Genomic DNA, 9034 nt, shown 5'->3' on the forward strand with positions numbered 1-9034 from the left:
CAAAATAAACCAGAGACTGTTCTAGTTGGATGGAACCATTGAAAGCATGTCAACTTTCCAGCTGGGGCAGAGGAGGATGAGGACGAGGAGCTTTCTAGAAGCACTTGCGGTGGACGATGGAGGGGCCGGATTCGTCATACTCCTGCTTGCTGATCCACATCTGCTGGAAGGTGGAGAGGGAGGCCAGGATGGAGCCGCCGATCCAGACGGAGTACTTCCTCTCTGGGGGAGCGATGATCTGGAGGCGAGGAGAAAAACAGGTAAGACAGGAAGCAGTGATGCTCAATATGAACAGCAAAAGCCTGTCATTCAGTATTTTTGAATACTGAAAACAATTTTTAAATGTTGAGTTTTATAAAGATGTGACCAGTTTCATCTAAAGATATTGGACATATTTGAACATGGTACATTGTGTCTATCACTGACACACTACAAACTTAACTTGCTTAGATTGAATGTGGTACGGAAGTTGGGACACAGCCTTTAATGCTGGGGAAGGCAGTTTGTTTTTGGCATCATTGGACAAAAATACCATAATTACCTTTGAGCCTATTGCAATTCAAGTGACTGAGAGAAAACTAGAGTCCCGCACCTCCTCTTGGCTCTGTTTTTAGGCTTTAAAAAAATCTAGCCTGTGATGAGAGATTCTCGCCAATCACAGGCCATTTTAAAAAGACGGTGTTGCTTTTTGGTTGTTCTACAAATGCAGATTTACTTGCACGTCCCTTCAGTGAAAGCCTGATCCAATGGCAGAAAAGCTGCTTCAGCATTGGCAACGACTGCCTACACTGCAAAGCAACCCCAAAAGGTCTGAAGGCTAAAATATTCTGACAATGAACAAAATAAAACACAAATCTTTATCAGCAAAGTGCTTGCAATGGAGAAAAATGTTGCTATTAGTTTAGCCCTCTGCTAACCGAAGCAAAAGGCTCAAATGCGTCAAGTTTACATTTATGTAGCTGAAGTTAGCAAGAGCCTCAAATCACAATTTGTAGCATTGGTTTAGGTTAGCATTTGCAGTGTTTGTACAGATTACCTTTAAGTATTCAAACCGTTTACCGTTTGAAGCATTTGTAAAGGTTACTATTTGCAGCATTCATACAGGTTATTTTTTCCAGGCATTCATGTTCATACACGTTACCCTTTCAAGCATTTGTACAGGTTACTGTCTGAAACGGAGATTTTTGAAAAGTTTTGCTAATTATGTGACATGAAACTGAATGTTTCTAAATGTTTCTCTGGAACATGAATCAGATTCTCTAAAAAAAAACGAACGACCAGGTTTGTACACTAGGGGGGCAGTGGAGCATGAAAAAGATAACAACCTTGATTTTCATGGTAGGTGGGGCGAGGGAGGTGATCTCCTTCTGCATGCGGTCAGCGATGCCGGGGTACATGGTGGTGCCACCAGACAGCACAGTGTTGGCATACAGGTCTTTACGGATGTCCACGTCGCACTTCATGATGCTGTTGTAGGTCGTCTCATGGATGCCAGTGGACTCCATACCTGAACACACACAGACAGAACAATGGTTTTAGTGTTCAATTCAACTTTAATGTTGATTTCTAGCTCATACAAGACCAACAATGGCTCTGAAAGGCTGTGATAACACCCTGATGGCAGCAGAGATTGTTCACTTACTGAGAAGAATCCAACAATTCTTGACAGCAACTGGTCAAAAAATTGAAGTATTTGGGTCGAGACAACATGTTTAAGATGAAAATTAAAGATTTGGCTGCTGTTCGATGGGACCCTCTGAATCTTGATGTTGACTATGCAGAAACTGTTCACTGAATTTGCTCCAATAAGGAAAAGTAAATTAAAACTAGATCATCCAATGGATTGACCAAGTACTCAACCCGTTGAAACAATGATACAGGGTGGAGTTTCCACAGCACCAGTGTTTGTCTAGAGATACAGTCGGTGTTAATGGTCATTACCCACCAAGGAATGAAGGCTGGAAGAGTGCCTCAGGGCAGCGGAACCTCTCGTTGCCGATGGTGATGACCTGTCCGTCAGGAAGCTCGTAGCTCTTCTCCAGAGAGGAAGAGGAAGCTGCCGTACCCATCTCCTGCTCAAAGTCCAGAGCCACGTAGCACAGCTTCTCCTTGATGTCACGCACAATCTCACGCTCGGCTGGAGTTCAAGAGTGGAAATATTTGAGTTACAAAATGGACAAAAACAAGATCCAGATTATAATTCTGGCCTGTACCAGTTTAGGAGTAAAAATCGTACCAGTGGTGGTGAAGCTGTAGCCTCTCTCAGTGAGGATCTTCATCAGATAGTCGGTCAAATCTCTGCCAGCCAGATCCAGACGGAGGATGGCGTGAGGCAGAGCGTAACCCTCATAGATGGGCACAGTGTGGCTGACACCATCACCAGAGTCCATCACAATACCTGGAAGACAAAAAATACCAGATTACAAAAGGAAAAACGCTTTTCTGATGTCATTCTGATCAGCAGACGTCACGATTCAACACTGAAAGGTGTTCGACTGCAGTTCCTCTAATGGCCACTAGATGATGCACAGACTAGGAGAACAGACAACTGAATGAATACCCCAACATTTCAGCAGGAACTCTCAAATTCAATGCTGCAAGATGTTTCAGACATGTTTGAGTTCCCACCTGTGGTACGACCGGAGGCGTACAGTGACAGGACGGCCTGGATGGCCACATACATGGCAGGAGTGTTGAAGGTCTCGAACATGATCTGGACCAATGAGAAAAGACAACAGGTGTCACTGTGGAAGCCCGGACAACTGGAGACCAAACAAAAACCCTGTAGCTTGTTCTCCAGTACGAGTTTCAGAATATGTTGAGAGTCTCAGCTGATTGTGAACAAAGCGTGAACACACCTGTGTCATCTTCTCCCTGTTGGCCTTGGGGTTGAGTGGAGCCTCAGTCAGCAGGACTGGATGCTCCTCAGGTGCAACACGGAGCTCGTTGTAGAAGGTGTGATGCCAGATCTGCAGGACAGGACAGCTCGTTAGTTTGACAGTAATGGCGGCAGCTTTAGAACTGGTAGTCAAATACATGAAGAACAATCCAAGTCTGGCTGGTGGCAGCTTTTTACTTTGGGATATTTTCTGTGGTGCAAGGTACAATTTTGAGGTGCACAACTGAGGTGCTTTTACTCGATTGTACTTCTACTCTAGTACACCATGTAAACATCTTGACCTTCTCCATGTCGTCCCAGTTGGTGACGATGCCGTGCTCGATGGGGTACTTCAGGGTCAGGATGCCTCTCTTGCTCTGGGCCTCGTCTCCCACGTAGCTGTCCTTCTGTCCCATTCCCACCATCACACCCTGCACACACACACAGTCACACCTTTACAGTCACTTGTTGCATCTTTGTTCACCTGGTGGCTAGATTTTATAAGTCATGTAACACAGGTGATGTTCATGCTGGTGTTGGTACCTGGTGTCTGGGGCGACCGACGATGGAGGGGAAGACAGCACGGGGGGCATCGTCTCCGGCGAAACCGGCTTTGCACATGCCGGAGCCGTTGTCAACAACGAGGGCAGCGATGTCGTCTTCCATGTCTGAAACATTTTGACAAATAAACATGCCTTTATTTTTTACTACATAACCCAATATAGATTCACACTTTATATTTTTAGTATCCTTTCTGTGATAGTCATCGTTTTGGTTAAACACCCCAAAAACTGAATAAAATTATGTAACTTTAGTAAAGCATCAATTTGGCAGATCATGTAAAAGTTTAAATAGCATTTGTAAAGCTATGAGCATACAGCGCCCTCTGTTGGGCTGTAGATAAAGTGAACTGCAGAGTTGTGCGGAAGTTCCTATTCAAATACAACTTATTTTATGGTTGTGATTCTTGACCACACGGAGTGTATTTATAGAGAAACAACGAGCTGAAAGGATTACAAGTGTGGCTGTGAATAACTGAGAAACAAATTCAAGAAATTTCCGCAATAACAATTTAATGGTTTTTGTAACCAGATTTGCAGCAAGATGTCCTGCATGATGAACAGATTGTTTGGGTTTAGTGCCACATATGTCGCCCACCTTAACTGGAAGAATTCAGTAGGAAATATGCCAACCAACAAGGCAGAACACCTTTTCCCCCTGAACCACCTAACATAGTTGGATATAAGAACATGTGAGACATACTACCCCTCAACAAGTTACTGTCAGCAAAGCCATGAGGGACCTGCCAGGATGACACCGTTGAATTTGAAGGTGAGAAGAGCATGAAGGCTCCCATTAACCGAACACAAACAAGACAAAAGCAACAGCAACTTTGAGAGAACATACTGCAGCTCACAGAAGTAGTTGGTCAACCATCCTCTTGCGCTGCCTCAGCTGCACCAGTGAGAAAGGTTGATACACCAACTCTCCTTTTGGTTTGATTCTGATTCAGAGTCAGATACTTTAAGTGGAAGGGTGAGATGTAAAGGAAGCTAAAGAGAAGTGCGAACTAATCTGGATTGATGTTTGAGCGCTGCTTGGGCGGTGATGGACAATATTTTGTGGTGATCCGTCACTGCATCTCACCACTGAAGGGGCTAAAATTGGCGCGTTCACCCAGGTGTTGTGTTTCCATCAATGCTGATCAGAGCCAGAGCTAATAAATACCTGTGACTACTGTAGAGTGATTTAATCAAGGTGTGAATACCAATTATAACCTTTCCCAACATTAAAAAGCCAGATGTTGGCAGGTGTTAGCAGGTTTCACCCCACCTGCTGGCCTTGGAGAGAATTGCAGAGCTAATGGATGCAGCCAATATCAAAGGTCCTGGTGCCTTTTTTTTCCTTTTCTTTTATATGCTGCACTACGCCTAGGTTTTGTTTCTATGACAACAATATTTTAGCTGGGTAGCTAACGTAATACTACATTAAAGAGTTGACTACACAGTTAACAACAAGCTTATAATGTGTACTGCAGCTCGATATAGTTTTGCACAGCTCAGGATAGACAGTAGCTAAAGGAGCAGCTGAACAACAACAACCAAAAAAAAAAGCTGAAGCGCTCTGAAAAACATGCTGGGCGCGGCACTTTATCTCTAAGCTGGTGCGTTCGGCCAAATGCCCCCTCTCTTCATTGGGAACATTTGAAAAAACAGTGCTAGTGCGAAAAATAAAAATGCTATGTGGACATGAGGGATGCTTAATGTGGCTCCTTGGTTCTTTTGAGATGGATGGTGCAGAGTGAGTGTGATTCAAAGTGAGTCATCGTTCATTTATGTATAAACTGTAAGGATATACTACCATTTGTAGATCGCACTGTGAATTTCTCTGAATGTATATTCTTAATATTCTCAAACTACCAGGTCACTAGTGGTTATTTAATTAAGTAAAAACCCAGAACAGATGTGGTATGCAGATCTGTACTGCATCGAGCAAATATGAAGACTGAAGCCCCCAGTAAGGAGAGTTGTAATGAGCTACTTAAAAAACACACAATAATCCCAACGTGAACCAAACGTAACTAGAAGATTAAATGCAATTTGATATGTTTAGTTTTGTAATTGATATTTACTGGTCTTGAATGTGTTCTTATTGTTCTATGAAACAGATCTTTTTATGAATTATACTTTGTATCTAATGCAGTTAACATGTTGTGATCTTTCTTTGTTCACTTGACATTTACTTGTCCTGAACACATGCTTTATTTATGTTTGTTTAGTTGTGTGTGGAGCCCAGAAGGAGAAGCTGCTGCCTCAGTGGCAGCTAATGGGAATCTGAATAAAGAATAAAGTTAAAGATGCTGATGGTGCACCATGCTTATTCAGACCAGACGGGTATCATTAAGAATATATGGCTTTTGCTCTGTCCATTTAAACACAGAGATGTTATTTGATATTTGTTATTCACAAATATAGCTTGTCAAGATATTCTATGGTGCAAAAGAAGAGTACTGCAATAGATGAATGTCCCCATCTGTCACTAATGAAGTGTAATGGCTGCCATCTGTGGTCATTGCGTGCCTTCTGTTGGGCTTTAGGGTACTGTGATGTTGCAGACTAGTTTTTACTCTTATAACTTTATTACTTCTTTAAATTATTTCCCACACTTAGTTCCTAAGAGTATTTATGGAGAAATAAACATTTGAAAAGATCACAAGAGTCTCTGTCATCCTTGATCAGATGCCTGTGGTGGCTATGAATACCTAAAAACTGAATGTAAGAATTTTTCCTCAACAACTTTGGAACAGTATTATTTAGAATAAGAGAGAAAATGAGTCAGAAATAAGCAGTGAGGTTATATAATCTTTCCCTGACAGCTCATTCCACTGTTACAGAATCAGGAGGGCACGTTAGTGATGCAACACTTTCAGGCGTGATGAGTCCTATGAAACCCCTCAGTAGTGATTTAAAGACTTTGATATGTGGATGCACTCTGTATGTTTCTGTGGCTGCACAGAGTCTAGTCTAACTGTCTGCACATCTTCTTGCAGCGCTCACTAAATTGACAGTTGTTTGTTTGGGCGTGGCGCAAGTTGCCCAACCTGATGAGCTTAACTTGTGACCTTTTTTAGCGCCGTTGCCTCAGGGACATTTTCAGAACAAGTTGAGGCAGAACAGAAACCACTCCTGTTAAGCAAACCCCGCAGACTGTGCAGCCTCTTCATGACGCAACATGTCTTTACACTTAAGCTGCACCCTCTATAATGACCTACTGTAAGATGAGACACATTTTACTGCAGTCTGTTACTGAGCGAAAAATTTATAATAAAGTTATGATGATTCATGGGGTTTTATTTTCTTGAGTGTCTGAGACAGGAAGTGTGAGATGCAGAAAGGAGCAGCCCTTCCCTCGGGACATTCACACACAACTGACACATCTGCTCATTCCCTGAAACAGTTACACAACTCAAATTAAAAAATATTAACAAGCCCAGGAGGTCTGATTAGTGTCTTTAGCAGCTCTTTACTGAACATAAGAACTTTTAGAGAGGAACAATAGAAGGATTTGCAGCATTTAAACAAAAGAAAAGCATCCTTAAAAGAATTTCATTAAGATCGTTTCCTTCTATATATTTGTGTTATTCATCAGCCCTGATCTCTGCTGCGGTCTCCTGTTAACATTACTGATTTATTTCATTCTGCAGTGTCTCCACAGTTCCTGACTTGAGACATGGTTGTAATTTATTAGAATTTGCCTTTTTAAACTGCAGGTTCAGCTGGTGGGAGATGATGACTGACAGCCAACATCCTCATACTTGCAGAGATCCAATCAGATTACAGTAACCTCTGTAAGAGAGTGACGCCTGTCATGTGCTGATGCTTTAAATGTTTAATCTAGAATAACTTTGCAGTTTGTTACAGAAAGTTTCATCTTTGCACGAATCGATATTTAGATAAACAACTTTACATGACATCACATGTTCTGTGCATGACGTCAGATTGTTTCTCTCACTTTCAAAGGGCTGAAAACTGATTTAAAGTTTTCCAGGATAAATCAAACTCTGCACCGCTGAGCTGAGATATTTCCCATCAGAGCGCCGGGTCTTACCTGTGCAGGTGAGTGTCGGGTGTGTCTGTCAGGGAAGTCTCGTGGATGTGTCTCTGCCCCAGCTGTGCTCCGTGGATGCGGCAGCGCGAGCTAAACCGCAGTGGCTTTATCCACGCTAGCGGGACTCGACGCGATGTCCATATAAGGTAACTTTCCTTCAGCTGGCGCTCTCATTGGTCCAGGTGAGCAGGATCTTTCAGGTTCCCTCAGCTCGTGTCGTGATTGGCTGGAGCAGGCATCTGTCACGGTGGTGGGCACGCGGGGTAAAAGGTTTCCAAAAGAAAAGAAAAAGCCCTCAAGGTCCGTTGGATTGTCCCGGAGCAGCTCTGTGATTGGGCCGTCGGACCGGAAGGAGGGTGAGTAGAGATTGAGAACGTCTGTGTGCAGGTGAAGGCCGAGCTGCTCACACACCAAAACACTTTACACACATTGAAATGAAACACAAACACCAGCTGCTGGCAGAACATGTTGAAGCACAAAGAGAGTTGTTGGTCTGCAGAGAGCTCCGTCTGCATGTCTGATTCTGTTGCATCACCTGTTTGAATCATGCTGAGGATTCCTGCTCTGCTGTGTGGATGCTGAGGAGGATTCTGTTCACACAGAGGGTCAAACTGACTCTGAGAAGGTGGAGATTACAGATGGTGTCAAAATAGATGCATGTCACATATGCCACTTGTAATTACACAAATCCTCCACAAATAAAGAGAACCTTTTAATTCCAGCTGAAAACCTGTGACGCTCTCTGTAACATCTTCTTCTAAATCTCTAATTTAAATCTTGTCAGCGTTCCTCAGTCTGTACTCATATTAAACTGTCAATAAGTGACTGTATTTCAGCTCTCCACACCCAGCAGTCACAGAGCAAAATGAAGATTCATTAGGAGTCTTTGTGTTTTTGTGTCCACCCATTGGCGGGTTAGGAGAAAAGGGGCCCCGGGCACAGAAATACAAAGGGCCCCACCACCTCTCCTACATGGGAGCAAGACACACAGACTCTGTGTGTGGTTGTTCTGCGTTGATTTTTTCTTGTTTTTTCCCCTGTTTTTGTAGTTATGTTGTTTCTTGCAGTTGCTTCACATTTCTTATGGTCTTTTGTAATTTTTGTAGTCTTTGAGCAAATGTGTCTCTGTGGTGTTTTTGAGTCATATGGAGGTATTTTGTTTCCCTGCACTTGGGTTGCATCTCTCTGTGGTCTGTCTGTGGTCATTTTGAGACTCCTCCTGAGGGGTATTCCAGAAAGTGGGTTATGTGAAAACTCAGAGTAAGTTAACCCTGAGATGAGGGAAACTTAGGTCCAATTATTTAAATTTTAAAAATGGGTATGAAGCTTTAGACACGTAGTATCAATGACTAATGATTTCTGTCACTGATGTCATTGGTCGCACTGATGGAACATAACTCCTATAGCCTAATATTGGGGATTATATGTTCATATTTCTGAGTGAGCAATGGTGCAGCATTTCACTGTCTTTACATTTACTACATTTGTATCTGAAATAAAGTCACTGAATGCTGTTGAGTCAAGATACAAATAGATGTGCAACATTTT

The 9034-nt window shown here is 42.7% G+C and overlaps 1 protein-coding gene across 1 annotated transcript; it reads right to left on the reverse strand.

Moving 5' to 3' along the window:
• Positions 1-6: 6 nt before the first annotated feature.
• On the reverse strand, positions 7-7639 carry LOC126391222 (actin, cytoplasmic 1-like). The gene is made up of 9 exons (XM_050045836.1): positions 7487-7639; positions 3422-3546; positions 3181-3309; positions 2859-2969; positions 2629-2713; positions 2237-2398; positions 1946-2137; positions 1326-1507; positions 7-238 (listed from the first exon to the last, which is right to left on the reverse strand). Exons 2-9 carry the CDS (start codon positions 3542-3544, stop codon positions 95-97), a joined length of 1128 nt encoding a protein of 375 aa, XP_049901793.1. The 5' UTR covers positions 3545-3546; positions 7487-7639; the 3' UTR covers positions 7-94.
• Between the last annotated feature and the right edge of the window lie 1395 nt (positions 7640-9034).

The sequence above is a fragment of the Epinephelus moara genome, chromosome 6, assembly GCF_006386435.1.
Source record: "Epinephelus moara isolate mb chromosome 6, YSFRI_EMoa_1.0, whole genome shotgun sequence".
In the NCBI taxonomy this organism is placed as follows: Eukaryota; Metazoa; Chordata; class Actinopteri; order Perciformes; family Serranidae; genus Epinephelus; species Epinephelus moara.

What these genes read in the sequence shown, in the direction of transcription:
- LOC126391222 (XM_050045836.1), bottom strand. Translation starts at nt 3,544, where the DNA reads ATGGAAGACGACATCGCTGCCCTCGTTGTTGACAACGGCTCCGGCATG. An exon ending in ACAGGGAGAAGATGACACAG is followed by an intron (nt 2,714 to 2,858) that starts GTGTGTTCACGC and finishes TCATTGGTCCAG; the next exon opens with ATCATGTTCGAGACCTTCAA. An exon ending in CGCCTCCGGTCGTACCACAG is followed by an intron (nt 2,399 to 2,628) that starts GTGGGAACTCAA and finishes TTTGTCTTCCAG; the next exon opens with GTATTGTGATGGACTCTGGT.